Source organism: Pholcus phalangioides, unplaced genomic scaffold (assembly GCF_987345545.1).
Source record: "Pholcus phalangioides strain wild (caught in Gottingen) unplaced genomic scaffold, Ppha-v1.0 ptg000043l_1, whole genome shotgun sequence".
In the NCBI taxonomy this organism is placed as follows: Eukaryota; Metazoa; Arthropoda; class Arachnida; order Araneae; family Pholcidae; genus Pholcus; species Pholcus phalangioides.
The window spans coordinates 3,583,208-3,608,212 of NW_028301629.1; the positions used below are offsets into that span (position 1 = coordinate 3,583,208).

The 25,005-nt window shown below is 40.3% G+C and overlaps 1 protein-coding gene across 1 annotated transcript in view; it reads right to left on the minus strand.

The window, feature by feature from the left end:
* The window catches only part of LOC149063801 (tyrosine-protein kinase transmembrane receptor Ror-like), a 265,166-nt gene extending 256,334 nt beyond the window's left edge, over positions 1 to 8,832 (minus strand). The window contains exon 1 of the mRNA XM_089255570.1: positions 8,376 to 8,832. Coding sequence (XP_089111696.1) covers positions 8,376 to 8,535 — 160 coding nt within the window. The 5' untranslated portion in view covers positions 8,536 to 8,832. The remainder of the gene's footprint in view (positions 1 to 8,375) is intronic.
* Positions 8,833 to 25,005: the final 16,173 nt, after the last annotated feature.

A 25,005-nucleotide genomic window follows, 5' to 3' on the forward strand; every position in this document is an offset into this window, starting at 1 on the left:
GGACCATTTCATTGTCCACCAGGGGGGATATTGCCCACTTTGGGAAACACTGCTCTACATGCTTCAGGAAGCACCGTGGTGCTCGCGAGCGTCGCGCGCCACTTTAGTGATTTGAAACAGCACCGCAAGTGATCTGAAAATGTGCCGTAGATGCCTTAAATGCTCTTTAAATGTACCACAGATCCTTTAAATGCTCTTTAAATGCGTCGCGAGATACTTGAGTGATCAGGAAATATGCTGCGGGATACTTGAATGATCTGTAAACGCGCCGCGGATAACGCAAACGATGTGGAACTGGGTCACTGGCCACTTAAGTGCTCTGAAACTATGGCGCAGGTCACTCAAGCAGTCGGTAAGCATGCGCGGGTAAATCATCTGTAAACGTGCCATGTATTTACTGTACGCATACTGTATGTATTTACTATATGCCATGTTATCCATTCATTTATGTGCATTACTGTGGAATGTTATAAATTTTTCGCGATCACTTAAGTGATCAGGAAATGCACTGAGGGCCGCTTCAGTGATGTCTAAATTCGTACTGGTTCGTTGGGTGATCTGAAATGTTCATACCACTGAGTTCGTGTTTTGAAAATGAATTTCGAGATTGCCACATCAGATGACTCCAAAGGTGGGCCACATTTGGCTCGCGGGTATTATAGGTTGAGCGTGTACGTTCTAGGTCATTCGGAAATCATTCAATCGAGAATCATTTACTCGCGGAAACAACACCCCTCGTAATCTCATCTGAACGGAAACGTCTTTTAATAAAGTCGCAACTTACTTCCGAGAATCACGATCGATATCGTAACTGACGATTCATTTCTCGCTACGGGACGATTAATCACAATATTCCAACTCTTCCCTCCCCAACTTTTAAAGAAGGTTTCGCGATTAATTTTGTCGGAAATGCGGCTGTGATGAATCCTTGTTGAACCATTTATTATCCCGCACCTGACAAAACCACGGCCGAAATTTACGAATCTTGTCGTTAGGAGTGGTTTGAGTTTTCTGAGGGAATTGATGAGTTTAATAACTCGGGAACGACAAGATAAGCGGTAATAGAAGATAAGTGAATGTATATCGACGAATCGACACAGTATTGGGGGCAGAGAATGATGAACTATTTTTCTCATCCTTTCTTACCCAGCGAATGGAACTCTCTTAAAAATATCCATATTTTCAGCGAACCTTGAAGTTATATCGAGGTTCTAGAGGGGGGAGGCACTGTATACACATCAGGGCTGGACAAATCCCAGGTCGCCATGGTAAAATTCGGGTTTGGCGCCTAAAATTTTCTATAGGTCGTTATTAAATTGGAGTCAAGGCAACACAAAATTTTTCGAATTCATATCAGCGTATCTATCTATCTACATGGAAAGGGGCCGCTATGTCCTGGAAAAGTTTAAAGAAACATTATTTGGAACCTGTTCTTTTTTTCAATTTTTGGCTCCTCAAACGTTTCCTGGTGCCTAGGTTTTTTCTGATTTGTCAAACCCTGGTATACATGTGCTTAAGAAATTTTTCAACGAAATTCATATTCCAGGCCAGAGGTTTTTCAACGTTTTTAATACAGGCGGAACTCTCCAAGATTACGAGATCGCTTTACAAAATGCAAGCATGCATGAATTACAACACCTATGAAGAAAATTCTACAGCTTTGGATATCACGGAACCCCCGTTTTCTATGGAATACAAGTTGAGAAACAATTTAGTTAATTTATCACAAAAGAAATGAAACGCCAAATGTATGGTTTAATTAATTTTTATTTAGAGAAAGTCCGTTTTTCAGATCCATAATTTTGTGAAAAGTCTGGAAAACGGACCCAAATTTTGACCAGACAGACCCTCAGTGAAATTTCTTGAAAAAAAAATCAATAAGTGGAAAGGGTCCAATGGGAAACGATGGAGGGGGAGGTAAAGAAATATGGTTTTTAGGGGAGCCTTTGAAACCTATATTTGTTCCAATTGTAACCTTGGAAAAAATATTTACATCCAATTACTTATCTTTTTTTTAAATTTCTATATTTTTCTAATTTCCCCTTTAGTTGCCAATTTCAGAGGTTAAAGAAATATTTTGTGGTCGCAAATTTGGTTTGTTGCCATGTGTATCAGAACCGCGTTCGAGAGGTATAGGGTTCCATGGAACCTCGATTGAGAAACGCTGCTATAGACAATTGCATAATCCAGGGGTTCTCAAACTGCGCGCTACCAAACATTTGTCAGGAGCGTCGTGGAGTGGTGATGCTGACGAAGTTTCTTCGAAACGATTCTTGATTACACTGCTCAGAGAAGCCGTGGATAAGTGTTGATAAGTGAAGAGGTGCCGTCTTAACGCATGGCCCATAAGGACATGACCCCCGGGGACCACAAGTGCAGAGAGGCAGCCTGGTAAAAATTAGATCTGGTTAAAATTTCCGAGAGGAAACGTGTCTCGCCAAATTGGGGGAAGGGCTCAGAAAAATCACTTTGCCGGAGGGCCCTAAGATGCTCTCAGTACGGCCCTGGGGCTGCGGGTGAAAAAAGTTTGAAACCCCTGACATAATCTATGAAAAGACAAATTGCAATTTGAAGCGGATCCCTCAAACCAGAGTGGTTCTGTAATCATGGTGGACATTATTTGACCGTCCGTCAAGACGTTTGTTGCCATTTCTTACAACAGGAGCTTTTGGGGTGGATATTAGAACCTAGAATCCCGCCAGCCAAAGATCGGAGGAGAGTTTTATGTTGATCCTTCTCTTGGATCCCACAACAACCATAATTTCCCAGAGGTAGTGACAAGCCCCCCTTAGTTCACCCCTAAAACACATACAACCCGACTGATATTGGAACTGAGGACAGAGAGATACCATTTGAGATGTTGGAGACATTTATAGCTTTTCCTCCTTTCCCCTGGAACCTTAGATGAGGTGGAACTTGCGGAATTGGGCAAGAGAACGTTTCGGGTTTCGGACGTAAATCATTGTCCTCCTTCCAATTCCTTGCACGCTATAAGCTGCTTGCTCGCTGCGTTATTGCCGATGGTACGGATTGAAGAAGCCCAGAAAAGATAATAATCCATTGCAGGAAGGAAGGAAGTAAGATTGCGGAAGGATAGACTGTGGTGGTGTTGGTGTATCATATGTGATGACAGAACCAAAATACCCAGATAGGAACGGTACGGAGTAAAGATAACAAGCTATTTCCAGTATTTTTCGGAACAACAGGAAGTGGCGGATTAACACGTTTGCCATCTTCAAAGTTGATAAAAATTTCAATATGGGGTATAATTATGTGATTGAATCACTATCAGATTATAATACAGGGTAATTTTGTGAATGAAATCTATAGATTTCGGAGGATTCACTAACCAAGGGTATTCGTACTTGTTGCACAACGTTTTCGATATTTTCAATGTCGCGGCACTTAAAGTGCAAGACACATTAGTCTCTTGATGATTTTTTAGAGCCCTCTTTCACTTTCTATAGCAAACTTCTAAATTTTGAATCTAATTGGCGATAATGAAATGAAATGCGGCTATAAATTCGGTCCTCGGCTGTTTCTTAAATCGCAAATTTGATCCTCGTCACATTTTAATGAGAGTACTATAGTTTCAGAGCTGTGTAATCAACAGTAATCTTATTTTGACAAAAATGTTGGCACTTGTCTCATTTTGAAAACAGTTTCACCAGGGTAACGACAAATGAAAATATATTCTGTCGCCTGGAGCATTTTGATGAAAGTGCAATCTCGGCACTTGCGGTATTTTGACAAAAGTTTCGACGCTAGTTACATTTTGACAAAAACGTCTTGGCACTCGTCACGTTTTGACGAGAGCAAAGATGTCCGGCAAATATCTCATTTTGACGAGAGCGAAAAGTTTCGGCACTTGCCTTATTTTGACAATAGCTTCGGCACTTGCCTTATTTTGACAATAGTTTCGGCAATTGTCTTATTTTGACAACAGTTACAGTACTCGACCTATTTCGACAAAAGTCTCGGTGCTCGTCACTGAAGCCGCAACCACAAACAAGAAATTTGCTGTTACCCGGGGGCCAGTGGCCATTTTAGCGCAACTTCCCTAGTATTTTGAATGGGAAAAACAGTAGAATCAACGCCCTTCTTGATCCAACGCCCAGGATAACAGGCCTCCCTCCTATTAGTTGCGATCTTGCTCGTCACATTTAGACAAAAGTCTCAGCACACTTCGAAAGCTCTCCATCTATGTATGGAGGAAAAAACTCGTCAATAAAGGCACCTAAGAGGTACAGATAACGGATGACGTGAACGTGACCATAGGCGTACGAAGAATTTTCTCGAGGGGGAAGGGGATCAGATTTTTTTTCCTTGTGTGGGGGGCGGTTTACGTTTTTTCCTGCAAAACAATACCATAATCTTGGCTCGGGGGGTTTCAGCAGTTAAGATGACCAGGGCCATAACGAGCTGAATGGGAGGGCCTCATAAATAATGCACTTTTTTTGCATAATGTTTTCCCTTTTAAAAAACCCTCCCCTTCAAGAAAATGTCTTCCCCGGCGCCCCGAGAAGGCACGCTACGGCCCTGAAGATGGCCCTGCCAGTTTGCTTCGTGCCGCTGCACACAGGGCAACAACAACAACTAACTTTGTCAACGAAACCTATGCACTCATCTAAAAAATCGCAGGAAATATTTACTAGAATTTTTCCCATCAGCATATTTCACAGGTGTTGGCGAATGTTGGACAGAGGAGCCAAAGGCAACGCAACAATAGAGACATTATGGCCGAGAAAAGATGGAGGCGTTAAAGGGGACCCCGAAAAAAACCCACAAGACCATTCTGCTGTCAAACATTCTACAATTCCTATTCTTCGTTCTGAAAGAAGTTTTACCTCCACAGCGGGGGAGGGGGGGGGGGGGTAATTCAGCCCAAGTAGACTCAGCTCTGCAAATAGACAGACATTTTTAGGCATATCCAGACTCGTCCCGTCCCCTGCCCCCTCATCAGGACGCCATCCTGGAAGAAGGGATGTTGACCCAGCATGAGGTCTATAGAAGTTTATTGCTGATAGCAGACCGTCTATTGAAGAAGTAGGGAAAATATGCTGAGGAATCAACAACTGCTGTGTGAAAGGGAGGAATAAAAGAATCAGTCCAGACACCCCAAGAAGAATGGGCCCCCAAAGCTTGAGGAACTCGATGGGGAGAGTTTGACAGTTGTAGAGCCAACAAAAAAAATACTTTTTTTTTGACGTGTGCGAGGGAGCAAATCCCTTTTTAAATAGATTAAAATGAGAACGCCCATCCGTTATTGAAAACCCAAGAGCGGCGGACACCTCTATCGAGAGGGGCCATGGGAACGTTTTCATTATTATTTTATTATTATTATTATTGTTACATTATCACGGGGAGGTGTGAAAAATCTTGATCATGGCATGGCGTCTATTTTTCCGTTTGGAGATCGAAAATCCGTTTCCTATTTGTCAGAACCAAACATGCATTGACGTGTATGGACTGGACATGGCCATGGGGGAGGCTGCAGCCTTGGGGCACCGGAAGAGAATTCTCTTATTTGTTACTTTACGTTTTTACGGAATATATTTATCATAGAAAGCAGTTAAAAAATGTAGCCCCCCCCCCCCTGGACATGCAGATCCAAAATCAGTACATGGGCCACTATATCACAGTATTAAAAACTGTTAGTAAATAAATATTTTCAGTGATTTCTCAACAGCTTGCTGTGGCTCTATGGTAGGAGGAGGGGGGGGGGCTTAAACATTTTGGGAGTACAAAACTGCAGTGAAACCACTCCGAAGAGCTATCTCCCTGTATAAATATATTTTTTGGTCAAGAACTGAATTGTGTGTTATCTCACCTTTATCGAGGACCCACCTGGATAAAGCCCCTTGATCACCCCTTTTTAAGGGCTGGTTTTCTGAAAAATAACCCCCGTTCAGAAGTGCTACTGCACCTATATTAAAAGTAGTAACTAGGAAAGATACATAGTTCGTCGCGGCACTGAAAGAATGGTCATCTTAATAGTATTTTGCCCCCACCCCTCAGTATGCAGCAGGGCCCAATAGGCTGGGATTTTCGGTATCCCCCCCCCCCACAAGCTAGACTTTGCACGGGCCCATTCTATAGCGAATTTATAGCATGAAAAAAAAAAGTTGATGGTAATTGTCCCGAGCCCTATCAGCTACCCTTATGACGGCCATATTTGGATCATCCCCCCCCCCTCCCCGAGAAGAAATAATGCGCCATGGCAGTAGTTCAAAGTCTGTGCGAAAGGTCATTGTATGGTTATCATATCCCGTTCAAACTTCACCGTCGCCGCCACAATGGGGAATCAGCCGAAGTTGGTTTTCTGTTGGTTCCCAACTTCGAGGCGCGAATGCGAGCCATCCCCCCCCCCCCCCATTACAAAGTCTCGCCGAAGAGAGCAACAGGCCTACAAACGGTAAAAATACTCAATTACACTTCAATCATTTTACTTCTGAAATATAGATGGCAGCAATGGAAAATCAGACAGAACACTAGATTCGCACTCAGACTTATGCACACACACACTCTCGCTCTGCCGTCGTAAATTACCCGTGGCGATAGACTGGGATTGTGCCCTGTTTGAAAGAAAGGAAGGTTTCTACATGGATGTTGTTCATTACGTACTTTTAATATAACGTTTCTTTTCTACACTGTTCTTAGGAACCGCGGAGAAATTATGACAAAGTTAAGGAAGCCGCAGCTGGCAAAAGTTTGGCAAACACTTCGCTATGGCCACATTTAGGGGTGTGCGGCCAGTGCGGTCGTACCGGGACCCGTACGCACGGAAAATTATCGGAAGCTTTTACTAACTCTGAAATTAGTTCCTGCATTTGGATTCTGGATTTTCACCAATTCAGGAATTATTTCTATCATTAATTATGTATTTTAATCAATTCTGGAAGGAAATTTTCTGTTCTTCATAAATTCTGGAATCGTTTCTCTTCCGTTAATTCCGAATCTACATAAAATTCTGGAACATTTTCTACCACAAATTCTGTTTACAAATTCACTGTATTAGAGTCAGTGAAACATCCGACGAAGAGGATAGCCAAAGATCCCCAGCTGCAGGATGAAGGGACTATAAGAAACGGGGTGTATTGTTGAAATGTCCCTGGTCGAGTTATTATTCTTGCCTTGCGCCCCGCGTCTGGTAAGAGCGGTCCACAAGGCTTCACGACCAAACACCAACTCTGGCCATATCGCTTATACAGTGGAATCCCGTTATATCGAACTCCAAGAGACCGTAGAAATCACTTCGTTATAACGAAATTTCGTTATAAAGGAATTTCAGGTTGCTTACATTGTTCCTATGTAAACTTATTTGAGGGATTAGAAAAGTGTTCGTTAAAACGAGATTTTCGCTATAACGGTATTCGTTAAAACGGGATTCGACTGTATTGTAATTTACTACCATAAATGAGGTTGAAAATGAAGGCACCATGTACCAGTGGTCGAGCCTCAAGCTCGTTTGGGCGAATATCTTAATCTATATTCTTTAACGGGTTTGACCAGGGACCGCGACGGCAACCTTCACGGTGATAGACGATCATCTTACCACCACACCATTCGGGCGCTCATCCACAAGACTACTGAAATTTGCGTTAGTTGCAATAACAGTTAGTCCTTGGATTACTTCAATGAACGTTAAGTAATTCTCAAATAGTCTGTCATGAATCTTTAGGGTGCTGCGATATTCATGTTTTCCTTCATGTTTGAAGGAATTACAGTTAAATTTCTCAAGTAAGAGAGTTGCTCAGAAAAGTCACGGTTCAGGAAGGCGGCCCTGAATAATAATGACCTAACGTGTAGAGGGCAACCCCCCCAGGAAAAAAAAAATGTTGCTGCCAAATATTTTGAGAGGACCTCAAAACGCGAGATTTCACTGAATATTGGTAGCAGGATCATCCCAACAGCTTAATAAGACCGGTGAAATAGAGATGGTCCCCTCCCTGCATCGATTCATGTTTTCTGGCAGTGACAGATCATCATAAGACCCTTTCCTCGCTAAGGTTCCTCCAGAATTCCAATTGTACCCGGATATGGCATTTAAGACGCCTCTATTTGAAGTTCCCCGAGATTTGTCGATGGTGCCACGGAATATTCGGAATTTCTCATCTTATTCCCAAGGTACCGCGAAAACTGAGCCTGATCATAAGCAAGGGAGGCAATCGCTCAAAAAATTAGAGGAATGGCCAGAGTTGGATTCATGGTTTTGCCACCTTTCTTCCATATTTTAGTCTATCAAGTTAAAACTGGGCCCCTGTACGGTCTTGTGATAAACATTATAAATCCCTGAATAGACTAAAATAATTATAACAACAGTGTGCAGTTTTATGCAAGTGCAAAAAAAAAAAATATCAAAGAAAAAGACTCACCTTCTTTGGGTAGATCATGGTGGATCGGACTCCCGAGGGACCCCGGGGGCACGTGGCTCCTGAGGGTCGAAGTCGATGCTTTGGCAGCACGTGCGTCCGGTAAAAGACAACACATCAATAACAATCCAATACAATCCATAACGAACATCGGCATCTTCATCGATAACAATCCTCGGACTCTTATTTGTAAGATTTGAAAATCAAAACCAAACAAATAAATGAAATTTAAATTTCGAGTATCCACCACGGAAGAATAAAAGAAAAGAATCCCGGGATTTTCTCGAAATTGAAGGATTTAAAAGACACCTCTCAAGGCAATCCTCGATAATCTAATCCGTTATCCACACAAAACATCACCACGATCATCATCATCACCATCACCATGATCTTGCTTGGTCCGAGAGACGAGAGAATCGCCTTCGAAGCTTCCTCGCGGCAAGATGATCGCCTACTGAATAGCTCCAGGCTCTAATGTTGGCGTGTTCGCGATGGCGTTTGGCGACTTTTGTTTGGCGATATTGTTCTCTTTCACAGAGAATATTACTTAACTTGTTGCAGTTTCTTCCAAAATATCTTGAAACATCTTTTTTGTAGGAAAAATACTTATTTCTAAACGTGATCAATTTCGGAAAATTTATTGATGGCTTGAGAAGTCGTCTAGAGTGTGAACGATTTGCGAATTCAAATAATGCATCAAGAATATTGTTCGTGATTTTTTGATATGCGGATATTATCAAAATAATTATGTTAGTTGAAAATGTGATTATTATCGTATTTCAGGAATTTTCACACAATTGATAATAATTTTTGGTCATTTATCACCAAAACGTTTGATTTGCAGGACATATCAAACGACAAGAACAAGATGAAAAAAAAGAGTCCATTCAAAATACATTCTGTAATCACTGAATGTACAGGGTGGGCAAAAAGTCCATAGAAACTTTAAAAATGAATAAAAACCGGAAAAATAACCGAAATAAAAAACGGTTTGCGTTATTTGCATCGCTAGGTCACGGGAATTTTTTTAAGACAGGAAAAAACCTCAAAAAACAACCGATATATATCGCTGGTACGAGCGACTCTGGTGGAAATATGCAAATGAGACGGTTATAAGAACTGCCGATCCTAATTCTCAACCAGTTCACCGTTGTAAACCGTGTATGTGAACAAGGATGCTGAATGCCGTTGCGGAATTTGATAACTCACCTGCAATGTGTTATCCCTGTAGTGGTCATGTGGAGCACATACTGCTGTAATAAACGGTTTGGAGGCATTCTCTTCGTTGTTTGCGTATCTTTTCTTTGACTTGTGTACGTCAGCGCCACCTAGCGGCTGTTCTGAGGGTTCTATTTTCTTGTCTTATAAAAATTCCCATGGCCTAGCGATGCTAACCCTGCAAACCGTTTTTTATTTCGGTTATTTTTATGAATTTTTAAAGTTTCTACGGACTTTTTGCCCACCCTGTACTTCCAATGAATTCGTGCGTGTTTTGTTTTTCTTTTAGGATAGTCACTCTTTTTTTATTCCTGGGGTTGTCCCCTTAATATGCTCTTAAAGGGGGAACCGTGGCTAGCATATCAATCACGTGTGAAAGATCTTATTCATTCGGACACACGAAATCTTCGAATCTTCGAATTCAATGAGTTTCCACGCCTATATACATAAAGTCAGAGCCGTATATATAACTAATGAAGGTTTTCTTTCAGGAGGGGTTTACAGAAACAAACTTCACGTTAGGTACACAACACATACATGACTCATTCCGACATGCGCCAATTCGCCAGAGCAGCGGTTCTCAACCTTTTTAGACTCGCGAAACCCACTCTGGTATATAATTTCTATGTTGGAGTCCCGTAATCCTATTTTTTATTAGTTCATCAAAGTTACTGATCTGTGTTTTTATTATTCAAAAATATTTACAATTATTTTCCTTTCCCCATTTACTGGTGGTTTTTTTTTTTCCTCAGCGGTCACGGAGCCCTTGGGACTCCGCGGAGCACGGGTTGAGAACCACTGCGCTAGAGGATCTTCAAAGAAATGCTTACGAGGTGCATGTGCGATTGAGTAGTAACTCTTTAAACGGGAAAATGACCGGCATCGACTTGAGAGAGGACTGTTTCTCTCATGGACAGTTTTATGTCACATGTTCCAGAATGAGCTCTGCCAGTAGCCTGGTCATTTTGGCCCCAAAAGGCATTACCACAAATGTGGTTTGCAAAAAAGTGCTGTGCCAAATGAAACTAAATTTTTTTAGTATGTTTTATGCTTTAAGAATTTTTCCAAAATTCAACCCCTTAAAGGGGTCATAAGGGGCAACATCGCCGAGCCGAAACCGATGAAGCTGTAAACGTAAAATGTAGTTCATTCTATAAGATTCGTAAAGACTCACTAAAAAGGGATTTCTCAAAGTTCACCCTCTAAAGGGGTCATAGGGTGGGGAATTCAAAGTTCATACGGAGAAACTCTAAAACCATACGTATATGAAATTTTGTCAGTTGTTTTATTTTGTACCGTAGAGCAGGCATCTTCAATCCGTTGCTCGCGAGCACCACGGTGCTCCCTGAACCACCCAGAGTCCTCGATGCTCGTGTCCGATTTCGTGCTCGCGAGCACTTGAACAACATCTTCAAGTAAGCACCTCGTACAAATTGCATTAAAGGATGAAATCATCCGAATTTCATGCATTGGTATGCCAAACTTGTCGTAAGTGTGCTCTTGTTTGGATAATAGGCACAGGCAGAGTGATCGAGACTAGAAAAAGACGACCTCTGCTGTAGAGGCTCACTAAGAAGGGATTTTTTTCAAAATTAAACCCGTAAATTGGTCTTAAGGAAGAATTTCCAGATTACCATATCCACACGAGCTAAGCCGCGGGTAACAGCTAATTGTACATAAAGTAAGTGTGGTTTTCATTTAAATTTTGAGTCAGATTGTTTTAATAAAAAAATAATTTGAATTATTTTTTAATTAGTTAAATTTATGAGTTTATTCTTTAGTTTTTAATCTAATAAGATAAGAAACATTGATTGAAAAAGAAGATAAAAAATAATGCGGAAAATTATGTCAAGCCGGTCAATTTCCGTATTTTAAGGTCATATCTTTATGCTTTTTAAGTCGTAAATGCCTACATATTTCTAATACTGATCAATTTCGAAAATTTATTCATGGTTTTAGTGCCATCTAGTATTGATAGTTTTCAAATTTTGATAAAATTTAAAAAATATGTGATTTTTTCATACAATGTTCAAAATTCTTATAATAATTTTACTTTTTTATGTTTTTAATTAACCAATTAAAGTAACTGTCATTTTAAATTTCAAATTTCTTTAAGGGGTCAAAATTTATATACAGTTATTAAAGTTATAGTTAATTCACAGTAAGCATTTGAATGTAGTAAAATGCAGTTTATATCCTCTTTCTTATAGCACTTTAGGATTTAATGTAAACTGCTTTATTAATGCTGCTTTATTAATTGTAAACAATGTTAAGGAATTGTTGTTATTATGCCAACCCAGATGCGTGTTTACGGGGCCCAAGCTCAGTGGGCTGTAGTCAAGGATGGCAAATTTCAGAAATGAATGGTCGAAAAAAAGTTAGGTCCTTGGGATATTCTAAGGGGGGTAAATGGTGAAAACGGTATATAGGGGAGCTATGACGAGAGGCCAACTAGGTCATTGGTTCTCAAACAGTGAACCTCCAACTTTAATCCACGGAGAGGTGGCCCTGACAAAGGTTTTCGATGAGATTCTTTGTTAAACCGCTCTGGGGAGCAGCCGATGAGAATCATTGATTAGGGAAAGGGACGCTGTAGGTGAATAAAGTTTGAGAACCCCCCCCCCCCTGAACTTGGCTATAGATCAGAAAAATCTTCAACCTGTTGCTCGCGAGCACCACGGTGTTCCCGGAGAGCTTGATGTTCGTGTCTGATTTCGTGCTCGCGAGCACTTGATCAATGGCCCGATTAAATACCTTGTACAAATTGCTTTCAAGACTTGAAATCATACTGATTTTTCAGGCATATATACTTATGTGAAACTTGCGGTAAGGGTCTTCTTTTTTTGATGATGGGTACAAGCAGTGCTCGCGACTAGAACAAGGTTGAAGATCTCTGCTATATACATCTACTTCTCGTATATAGTTCACTATTTATCTCTTAATATTGTTATACATTTTGAAAAATTTACTGACGGTTTCAGAGTTATCTAGTCTTAGCGATTTGCCAATTCAAATATATAAATTACTGAAAATATTAAATTTTCTTATATAAAATCGAAAATTATAAATATTAGATTGGCATGATATAATGTTTTTGATCAACTACTTGTAGTAGTTTTTACAATTGAAGTTTTTTGGGGTAAAGAAATTAATCCGCATACATTGTAAAAAATTGTAGACCGTGTCTAAGTCGCATTATTTTATTATTTTGATTTCATTCTGTGGCACTTCAATAGTGCTGCTTAATTAATTGTAGTTTAAATGGCATGGAAGTTGATAATCATAATTGCTATTAGCACCACTATTAGTCAACCTATAGGCGTATTAGCTGCAGGGGAGGTAGGCTAAGCGAGCTCTATCCTAGGACGTAGGTGGTCAAAAAATATGGATCCATTCCTCGGGCACTGAGATATTCTCAGAGAATTTCTCAAACTGTGCGTCGCAGCTCCTAGGGATGTCGCCAATCGTTGCCAGGGGCGTCGCGGAGAGCTGGGGATATTGATTTTTGCGTCTATTTATGCTTTGAAGCGGTTGTTTCAAAGGGGAAATATCCATACAGGGTGTCCTGTAAGTCCTAATGCAGCCTTTATTCATCAACCGTTTGCCGTAAAGGTATGGTTTCAATTTAGAAAAAAAATGCTCGAAATATGTTTAGAAATCATCGTGCACCAGTTCTTTGAGTGAAAATGCAATGTGGATTGGAAAGGGATTGTAGCCATAGAAAGAAAATATAAGATATGAAAATGGGCGTACGAGAGAGAATAAAAGTTGAGAAACAACAGATTATAGAGCAGTGTTTATTAACTTTTTTTCCGCCCATGGCCCTCATTCAGGGCCGGAAGGGGCGCAACTGCCCCGGGCAGCAAAATTTAGGGTGTGATAGTTTGCCAAGAGCGGCAAAAATCCTAGTTACTGCCCTGCCCTCATCAGACCATATTTTCTTCTCGTGGCTCTCGCGGTCTTATCCAGACCCCCAACCCTCACCTAAGAGCGAGGCAAAATTTTCATAAAATGTAATGTTGTTTTCTGTAATGTTGATCTCCGAACTCCTGAGCGAGAGTAAAGTGAGCTTCCCTTTCGGGAAGAGTAGTTTCGTAGTTATTAAATAAAATAAACTTCTGCGCACAAACATGAAATGACATGTTTCTTATCTGTGTTCGAAGAAAACCTGCCTAAAATCGCCTCATAACTGGACGGGACGGACTAACGCACGGCCGGATTGTCGGGAATCTGCTGCAGTGGTTCTCAATCTTTTTTTTGGACCACGGCCCCCTTTGAACCATATTTTCTTCTCGTGCCCCCCCCCCTCCGCTATCTTGCACAGGGTACTCCCTACCCTCATGCAGGAGCGAGACACTTTGTACTTAACGCATAAAATTTAGTCAAAACTAAATTTATAGTGAACAAAAAATTTATAAATAAGATCGATCTCTGGACACGGATCTAGAAGAGGGAGAGAAGATCATCCCTCTCAAGAGCTGAATTATACGGAAAAAATAGGTCTGCGTGTGAATTTCGGGATGATCCAACGAATAAACACAACAAATTGCCCTTCCTGACTGATCACTATGGGTCCGCACCCACCCGACCCCCCCGACCCCGAGCTAGAGTTCCGTGAGCCCGGGCAAAGTGATGTTCTGGGGGCCCTATACTTAGCACAAAGTAACCGTAACAGCTTATATATTTACACTAAAAATCATATAGTACTAGCTCTTATTATGTAGGCTGCCTATGGGCATGAGGACCCCAAGGCATCCCCACAGGGGGGAAATTGGTTGAGATGTCCGATTTCATGCACAGCTCTGCTGGACTCTAAAGAAAAGTAGTCATATTTTTTTCCCAATATATTTGACTTGGAAAAACTATTTCTTCACGTCTCTCCCTCCTCACCACTTGTCCTCGCTCTCATTCCATCTGATTTTCATCCGTGGCTCCCTTAGAACATCCCAGGACAGCAAGGGGAGCGATGTGGCCCCCAAGTTGATAACCAGTGTTCTTTTGTATTACATAGGGTCGCAAAATGCTTTAGCTCGACTCCGCTGTGTGTAGATCTTCCTTCGTTATCATCCCGTAATCTCTCTGTTTCGGGCTATTCCCATCCAAACAGTAAAAACGAATCATCAAATTCTAATGGTCAATGCCAATGAGATCAGATGGAAACTTGCTCAACAGTTATAACGAGGTTACCTATGACACTGCAGCTGTGACGTGAGATAAGAGGAACGCCCTTCTCGTCCCACATGCTGTTTCACTTACAGCCGTAAATCATGTTGTTGGACTGTATCTACCTCATCAGGAACATCCCAATCCAGCTGTTTTTGACCTGTATTCAAAAAGGTTAAATAAGATCTTGTCAGTGCTGATATATTTCCAGCTGTTCCCTACTTGCAAGCGTAATTTCTATATAATTGAAAAATTCAGGTAAAAACTCCGAATGTTTATCCATGCGCAGTCGAAGTCACCACATTAATGACAATACAGTGGCGTATTTTCCGGGGGGGGCCTTAGCGGGCTATATAGCCCAGGGTGGCAAATTTGAGGAATGAGTGGTCAAGAAAAGTAGTATCGCCGCGAAGGGCGGTGGAATTTGTATAACTTTCAAATAAATCCGCCTCTGCCCAGACAGCAAGGGATCAGGTCAATGAGTGACCTAGAGCACGTGAGTGAGCAAAAGAGGGACTTCGAGCGTGAGCAAGCATATGAATGACCAAACTAGGGACCTACAGAGTGAGGGACCGGGTGAGTGACTAGCCTACAATGCGAAGAACTAGGTCAGTGAGTGGCCTAGAGAAGTTGTCTGATGTGTGACCCGCGAATTTAAACGTCATTTTGTCAAGATTAAGTGATATTCCCACGCACATTTCCAGATCACTTACGTGACCCACGGCACACTTCCAGATCACTAAAGTAGCTTGCGGCACATTTCCGTATTACTCAAGTTACCGCGGTACAGCTCCCGATCACTTGAATGGCCCGTGGCACATTTGCAAATCACTCAAGTGGCCCACGGTCCGGTTTCAAACCAATCAAGTGGCCCACAAATATCCTTAAGGTTAAGCTCCCTTGCCCTAATTCCTCTGAAAAATGACATCATATACTAGACCGAGTGCGTTAGAAAAACCAAGTTACGTCATGATAATTGTCAGAGGATGGGAACCATTCCCTGGCACCTTGAGTGGAGCGCCAGCTCCAGTGCCGTTTTAACGCATGAGCTCATCCGGGCATGGCCCGGGGGCTTCATAAAAATGAGATTTGGTTGAAATTTCCTCTAATTTAACTGTTAGGGCCTCAGAAAAACCATTTGGCCCAGGGGACCTTAAGACGGCCCTGCCCAGCTCCTGGACTTGGGGATGGGCCACCTCTGCTTCAAAGCTCGTGTTGTATTGTGTGTTCCCCCGACTTCAAAAACATTGAGAACCAATGCTATATATAGCAAATAGTCGAGAAGAGCAAAAAAGGGGGTATATTTCGTATGCTGGTCATGTCAAGGACCAAGTCAGATATGCAATAAATATTTTTTTAACGTTAGGTATAAAAAGAGCAACAGCGACGAACATTCCTTGGATCAGCTCTAATTTTAGGAATATCATGAGAAAACATCAATGAAATGGAAACAAAATAGAAAAATTTGTCGTTATGTCCGAGTAGGTTTCTTTTTCATCGAAGGTTACATGCAAGGTTAATTTAGATTAAATCTTTATGAGAATCATTCCATACCGCCAATTATTGACATTATAGCCGAGGTGTTGTTACAACCAAGGTCCAGAGGCGTATTTACGATTTTTTGCCGCCCTTCTCTCATTATAGTTTCATTTCCTTCACTAATTCCTCGAATTCACCGCCCTGTGCTATATATAAATTGCTTAGTCCCCCCTGGTCACTAACATGTTTGCGTACTTTTTTGGCTCACACACTTTCTAAGTCACTCTCATGTTCAAACACTCTCTAGGTTACTCTTTTGGTCATTCACATGCTTGCACACTGTTTTGGCCATTCACATGCTTGCACACTGTTTTGGCCATTCACATGCTCGGACAATGTTTCAGTCACCCACATGCTTGCACACTGTTAGTTATTCACATGTTTGTACGCTCTAGGCCACACTTTCTGTCGTTCACATGGTTGCGCACGCTCTAGGCTAGGCCACTCTTTCGGTCATTTACATGCTTGCGCACGCTCTAGGTCAGTCTTGCTTACTCTCGTGCTTGCACATTCTTTATGCTTACTCACATGCTTCCAAACTCTCTAGGTCATAAACTGACCTAGTCTCTAAATCTCTGGGCAGAGGCAGATTTGTAGGTATAAGATTTTGCCACCCTGCTCCCGTAATGTACTTTCTTTCTTTCAAACCGAGCATAACGCAGGTCTATCACCATCTATGGGTGATTTACTACCTAGTGAGTTGTGCCGGAAATGTAACTGTGCGTGACCTAACGGTCTGAGTGCATATGTAGTGTTGTGTTTGATTTTTCAGTGCTGCCATCTATATTTCAAAAGTAAAGTGAGCGATGTGTTATGATTGAATTACATTTGTACTGTACCCGTAATGTACTAATTTTCTTAGCCTCTCATTCCTAAAATTTTGCGCCCTGGGCTAGCCCGCTAAAAAAACAGCCCCCCCCCCTCCCGTAAATACGCCACTGCCGAGGTCGTTATAACAGAGTTTCACTGTAATTCGCTTGAGATCGTAAATGCTCACGTATTTTGCGGCCCCGAATCGTCACGTACGGCAATAGATGTCTAGGGAAAGAAAAAGCTATGATTCGGGCCATTTTGATTCACGGAAGCCCCCCCTGTAAAAAAAAAATAGTATAAAAATTTCATGATATGAATACACATATACCTACTGTGGGAAGAGGAAGAGAACGTCGCCTTTAAATCGTTTACGTGATCCGCGGTGGCAACATGTCATGTTCCAAGGTTCAAAAACGATTTCGGTGCCAAAAAAAATAAAAAATTGGAGTCATATTCTTAGTTCCGTGACAGAATTCCGGAATGCGTTCGAGAAATTGAACCTCGGGCAACATGGCTCGTTGGCACGTTTTTTGTGGTTTTTTTTTTTGGTAAGGTCAGTTTTTCTTTCAATGTAAGGTTCTGAACTAAAAACAGTGACCGAAATGAGGTGCCTTAGCTCGGTTCTAGTGATAAGGCTATCAGTGCCGTATATAAGTTGATTTCTATCGGGGCCAACATGCTGGTGCTGATTTTTATGGCTATTGACATGCGTGGCAACATTTTATTCTCTGTATGGCAGTATTTAATTTGAATTGAAAAATGGATGGTGGCTAGTGGCGTATTTACAAGGTGGATTAGTGGGCTATTGCCCAGGGCGGCAAATTTGAGGAATGAATGGCCAAGAAAGCTTGTAGAATGGGGGAAAGGGCGGAGAAATTTGTGTAAGGCTGGTATTACACTATAAAAGTTGGATAAAATCCCTTTTATAAAACTTAAAAAATCCAACCAATGAAGCTCATAGCAAATGCAATGATAATCATTCGAGCAAATGTAACCGATAATCTTATTGGTTGAATTTTTCAATTTTTATAAAAGGACTTTTAGAAAACTTTTATAGTGTAATACCGGCCTAACCCTAAATAACTCCGCCTCTGCCCAGACAGCTAGGGACTAGGTCGGTGAATGACCGAATTTATTTTGAAAGTTCTTTCAGAATTTGATATTGGCATTTTTGCCACCTTGTTGGGGAAGTTGTATGTTGTAGTCTCTGTATCTGAATGCATATTTGAAATTCTGCTATACTAATCTGCCGGAGTGTCACCCACGTTGGGGCCCGCGACGCTGCTGCTGACCATCGTTTTGCCCCCCCCCCCGAACAGAAAGAAGTTGACCACCTCTGATCGACATCAAGGACAAGGTCCTCTATAAGAACCACGTCAAGGACTTTATGACCAAGAACCACATCAAAAAAACAAAAAACTATGAGTTTCGACTGTTTTATCTTAAGCCTACCTTTTGATATTTGCGTTACCATTTGTCAATAAAGAGTGTAATAAGTTTAAATAATTTTTATAAGAATATTAAACTTACGTTTTAAGTTAATGTTTTGTTTATTGTAAAGGCGAACGGTAAGTATTCATACTATTTTTATGTTTCCTGCAATCAAGATAGACATAAAAGAATTTCCTAAAACATAAAATATTGACCAATATTTTTACTCTTTGACCATTAATGCGGCACAATATATTTTTAAAACGTACATTAGTTCAGTACATAATAAACATTAATTAGGTTCTTGCCTGTACTCAAAGTCAGAAATGTCAGAAAATAGAAGCGGGGTTTGGTATAAAAAGAGCGTTTTTGATTGTATGGGTGGAGGTAGGAAGTAGTCATTTTTTTTATAGAAATCTATCTTTTCTGTTATCCGGACCGTCTTCCGCCACATTAGACCGGACAGTTCAGAGCCTACTGCATGGTAAATTACACTGAAACCTCGATATAACGATACTCTGCTGACCAAGGAAAAATTTCGTTGTAGAGGGATTATCGTTATATCGAGAGGCAGTAGTTTAACATTAGAGTATAGACATTTCCATACAAGACTTGAGAAAATATCGTTCTAAAGCAGTGGTTCTTAACCTTTTCAGTTCCATGGACCCCTTGTGTTAGTAAAGTGAAGACCACGAACCCCTCTGAAAAAATCACTTTCGAACACATATAAAATATAATAAAATAAAAATCGAGGAAAAAGATCATGAAACGAGTAGGTGTTTCTTCTTCGACGCCTTTTGAACAAAGGAATTTAAACTTTAACACACACACTTAGATGTATAATCGCTTGCAGTTATAATTTCACTGGCTCCGGCGCTGCGCTGCCCGGGTTTTCTTCAATGAGGCTTTTTGGATCAAGTAATATTTCCCTCTTTCTTTGAGGGACATGCAAACCGTGTCTAAGTTAACCAACATGGCGATACATATTTTTTCTCTTTTTTAAGGGGTGCTAGGTATTCCGATCCCCCCCCCCCCCCCCCCGTGAACTTCAAGTTATCCGTCTGCCTGTTTCTGCTTCCGAAAATGCTTAGTTAAAGCTGTGGAATTTCTTCGATGTACTTTCCGGTCCATAATTAATTTTAAATAAACATCGTAAACTATATTAATTTATGCAGTTGAATATTAAAAGACAAGTTGAAATCAATGTTATTGCATGAATATCCAACTCAAAAGTAGGTCCGGCTAATTACTTCATATTTAATTTTCTGGGCTTCGTATTTCTCTAAGCGAACTCAATATTTCAAAAATCAAGAATTCAGTACAATTTTTTAAATTATTGATGTGACAAAAAACCCTACTAAATTTCCGCATTTCTACAGTAAAATCATCAATTTTAACACTGATTTCTATGGGGATCTTGCCTGACCCTCAAAGTGATGCTGGTGATTGAAAAAGTGGCAAACCATAAAAAAAGGCATAAACTATTATACATATGGCCTACTAACAGGATTAGAGAAGTGACAAACCATTGTAAAGGCATACACACGTCTGAAACGCATTGCTAGGGAACCAGAGTAACCAAAGTAAACCTTCAGAAAGTGATTGTTGAGGCCTAGAAACCATTGGTGTCACACAGTTTTCCGCCCATTTCGGGCGCTTGCCCAGGTCTGATAAACTTTTAAAGTAGCCTGTCGTTCAAGTAGGGTCCCATTTGGTATATATGCAAAATTTGGCGACATCGATCTAAAATTGCAGATTTGTATAGAGAACACACACACAGAGAAAATCAATTTTATATACTGTATTAGTGTGTATATATAGATTGTGGGAAATCGGTTAAAGCCGACTACAGGATCAAGGTCGTCAAGGATACATAGTTGGTTGGTTTTCGAACGCGCTGATGAATGGCCGCACAAGTTTTTTTTTATTTATTTACTGAGTAGTCCTGCCGTATACATTTTAAATAAAATATCTATATACTTGAAACCCCTATATAAAATAGATTTGATGTATCTGTGTGTTGTGTGTGTGTGTGTGTGTGTGTGTGTGTTCTGTATACAAATCTACAATTTTAGATCGATCGTCACCAAATTTTGCAAATATACCAAATAGGACCCGACTTGAACGATATGCTACTTGCAAATGCCCCAAATGGGCAAAAAACTATCGGGCAACAATGGTTTTTGGGCCTCAACAATCATTTTCGGAACGTTTACTTTAGTTACCGTGGTTCCCTAGCAATGCGTTTCAGACTTGCATATGCCTTTGCAATGGTTTGCCACTTCTTTAATGCTGCCAGTATATTTACAATAGTTTATGCCTTTATGATTAGCCACTTTTGCAATAGTTGTCAGAATCATCATCAGCACTTGGAAGGCCAGGCTCCCTATAGAAATCAGCGTTAAAATAGCGATTTCGCTGTTTAAATGAAGAAATTTAGTGGGGTTTCCTGCCACATCAATAATTTTAAAAATTGTATTAAATTATCGATTTTTGAAATGAGTTCGCTTAGAGATACGAAGTCCAGAAAATTAAATATGAAGTAATTAACCCCAGACATACTTTTGAGTTGGATATCCATGCAATAACATTGATTTAAACTTTTTATTTATTTCTTCTCAAGCGTGAAAATTAAAGTTTTCGTATTGTCTATTATCAACTGCAAAAATTCATGTGGGTGAGGATATTTTAAAATTAATTATGGGCCCGTAAAAATTACATCGAAAAAATTCCACAGCTTTAATTAAGCATTTCTTGAAGCAGAAACTGGCAGATGGATAACTTGAAGTTCAGGGGGGGGGGCGGAAATTGGAATACCTAGAGCCCCTTAAAAAAGAGAAAAAATAATATTCATTTCTACGTTTCTTTAAATCTAGATTTGTTTATTTCATGAGTCGCGCTGGAGGACGCCATATTGAATAACTTAGATACGGTTTGCATGTCCCTCAAAGAAAGAAGGAGATATCACGTGATCCAAAAAGCCTCATTGAAGAAAACCCGGGCAGCGCCGGGTATTATAGCTATTATAGTATTTTTATTTTTTATAATATTTTTATAAAAAGATGTCGTCACACTCCTTCCTGCCATCCACCACCTATAAGATCTCATAAGGACCGGTCCTCTATTGTCGTAGTAAAGAAGAGAAAAAAAGGATTCGGTCACGCTCAGAGCACGACGTTGTTTATCTTGGTCCCACAGAGAGCAGGTTTTTTTCCTTGGTTGCTCAGAGTACGGTCGCACAGAGTATGTACACGTAACCATTTGCTACGTGGTCACCTTAGCCAGAGCGGCTCTTGTGCCGTGCGGCCACCTCGTTCGCCGCGATGGAGGAGAGGGGGCATCAAATTCATCATGAAAGGGCGGAAAAAAACTTTTATTGACCAAAGAAAATTGAGGAAAATTATTTCTACCCTGCTCTAAGAGGGGCGCTAAACCAGAACTTAAAGGGGAGGGTTTGTTTTGACCGAAAGAGCGGTTAAGGGGGTTGCTGTTCGTGACCTTCCGGGTAACGAACAGATCTCTAATAAAGTCATATATTCATATATATATATATATAGTAGTCACATAATCAATCCTTGTCAAACGACGCCATATAGTCACGCGCCCCATATTCTCCACGTGGATATTCTCCTGACACCAAAGCGTCAATGTAAATAAATCCTATTAAATCTGAGCACTTCATCAATAGCCGTTTTCCCAAGGCACACACGTACTGTATGTACCTGAAAAATAAAAACTACTTTACACGGAAACGTCACAAAAAAATGGCAACAGAAGATATAACACACGATTCACAGATCGATAGCGCCAACGAAAAATAAAGGAGCGCTTTATGGCGTGCGTAAAGTGCATTAGGTCCTAAAACTAACCCTTGGGCCTTCCCTTAACATAATTCTTGAGGGGGAAAAAAACCCTCTTTGCATATATACCAATACTGTATATACTACAATGAAAGAGAGCGGGGACGGTGGAGGGGTACCGGCAAGACCATGTTTTCTTGGTAAGATTCTTTTTTACCAAGGAAAGATATGCGATGTACCTTATGTAAACCCATCCATTTCCTACGGGCGGCACGATAATGTAATAGGCGGAATATGAAGATGGCACGGGAGGATATGTATTTATACATACCTTACAAGGTACGGGAAGAGAGGGCCCCATTGCTTTTTCAAAATGCATATTGATCGGAAATATTTCTCTTTTTCGTCTCCCCTCAGTCTCTATCTAAGTCCGATTATCGATTTTCACCCATGTTAAATCGATTATTCGAATTTTGTATCGACCCATCAGGTTTCTCGTAGGTGCGTACGTCACTATTATGTGCTGGCAGAGCCGCCCTTAGGGGTTTACGACCGGACTTGACGCTTTGTGAGGCCCCGAACTCACGGTAAATTATAGGAAGCTTTCACCAATTTTTATATCATTTCTTGTATTAATTCTGAATTGCGACATCGCCTTGAATTTTTTGTCGTCCGTTAAATCTGAAAAAAATATATCAGTTCTGAAATCATTACTTCCGTTAATTCTTAATATATCAGTTCTGAAATCATTTCTTTCATCAATTCTGAAATTATTTTTTCCATGAATTCTGAAATTATTTTTTCCATAAATTCTGAAATTATTTTTTCCCTGAATTCTGAAATTATTTTTCCATTAATTCTAAAATCATTTCTTCCATTAATTCCGAAATTGTTTTTCCATCAATTCTGAAACCATTTCTTCCATTAATTCTGAAACCATTTCTTCCATTAATTCTGAAACCATTTCTTCCATTAATTCTGAAACCATGTCTTCCATTAGTTCTGAATTTCATTGGGGCAGGAATTATTTCTTTCAATTATTTTTAATTCATTAATTTCAAATTTAAATTCATTAGTTCCGGGATTTGTCGCTCTCAGTAGTTTAAATTACCTTCATGATGAATTTTCATAAATTTTTGCTTTAATTTACTTTTTAAATTAATTTATGCTTTAATTTACTTTAATTTTTGTATTTAGTTGTACGTTAAAATTTATTTTTATATTGATATTTCTCAACATTCCTGTACATTCTGAAATTGCAGATGCTGATTCTCCTCCTCCGACAAAATATATAAAATCGGGGTACAGGGGGCCCTAAACGTTTTTTGTGCCCAAAAATTGTTGAGACACACCTGACCCCCCTGTATTGATTTCGTACCGGGTCCCGCGTCTGATTAGGGTGGTCTTGATTCGGCGGCCCCTGTTGCCAGTGAAGAGTCTGATGCGAAAATAATCGCAAGGCTCCTTTGGGGGGGGGGGTGTAAATAATTTTATAACAAATTTTTTAATCATTCAAATTTTAGCATTTTGTAACAGACCTACAGCCAACGTGTTTTATTAATCATTTGAATAACAAATTTAATTTATTTTAATATATAAATTGAATTTTCAACAATAAACTAGAATGATATCAATGTAGCTGAATAAAAATTGATTCAAAATATAAGACACCGTCCAGTTCGTGAAATGAAGCAAAAGATTGAGATTTCATTGACTCAATCGTATTTAAAATTGAATAAGAGAAGAACATGGTTGGTGCATAGGCAGTGCTCGCGACTAGAAAATGGTTGAAGACCTTTCGTTTATGCTGTTCTGTCAAAATTTTAATTCTCCGATTTTTCGATTTAAATATCTCAGCCAGGAACGCAACTGGGGGGAGGGGGTACAGGTGGGTCTGGTGTCCTGGGCGCCGAACTAGAGGGGGGCGCAAATTTCACGCTTTAACCTCTCCTTCGACATTATGTGGGGCGCCAAAATGCGTGCTTGCCCCGGCTGACCAAGCATCTAGTTGCGGCCCTGATCTCAGCGAATATTGCACTTAGAAATATGGAAACTTTTATGTTGCCCTTTGAAAACATAGGGCAACAACATTCTAATTTGGTTTTTGAGGACAGGAGGACTATATAAAAATTTAAATTTTTTAAACTTTTTTTTAATAATTTTCTTTCATTAAGATGATGAGCGACATCATTGAAACATTTATTTTTTTCCAGTTGAAAGTTGTCTCTAAAACCAATCGTTTAGGAAATAGCATTGGGCAAGATAAAAGTAGACACCCTGTATATGTTCAATATGTAAGGGAGAGAATTTTTATTTATATATTTTATACATACAAAAATTGACTGGAAAAGGAACTTTACGCAGGGCCGCATCTAGATTCTTGGTCAGTAGGCACATTGATGACCTCCCCCCCCCCCCCCGTAATGTTGAAGGAGAGGTTAAAGGAGGAAATTTGTTGCCCCTTTGGTCCGTCGCTCGGGGCGCTTAATTACATTCCCTACATTCTTAGTAACACAAGAGGCATTAGCACGCCGGTGATTGATTACTACGAGCAAGAAAGATAACAAAACGTCACGAGGGGCGGAGTTTTTGGTGAAACTGAATTATGAAGTTTATTAATGAAAAATGAAAGCAATTTTTAGTGAATCACAGTAAATATGATAGCGGGG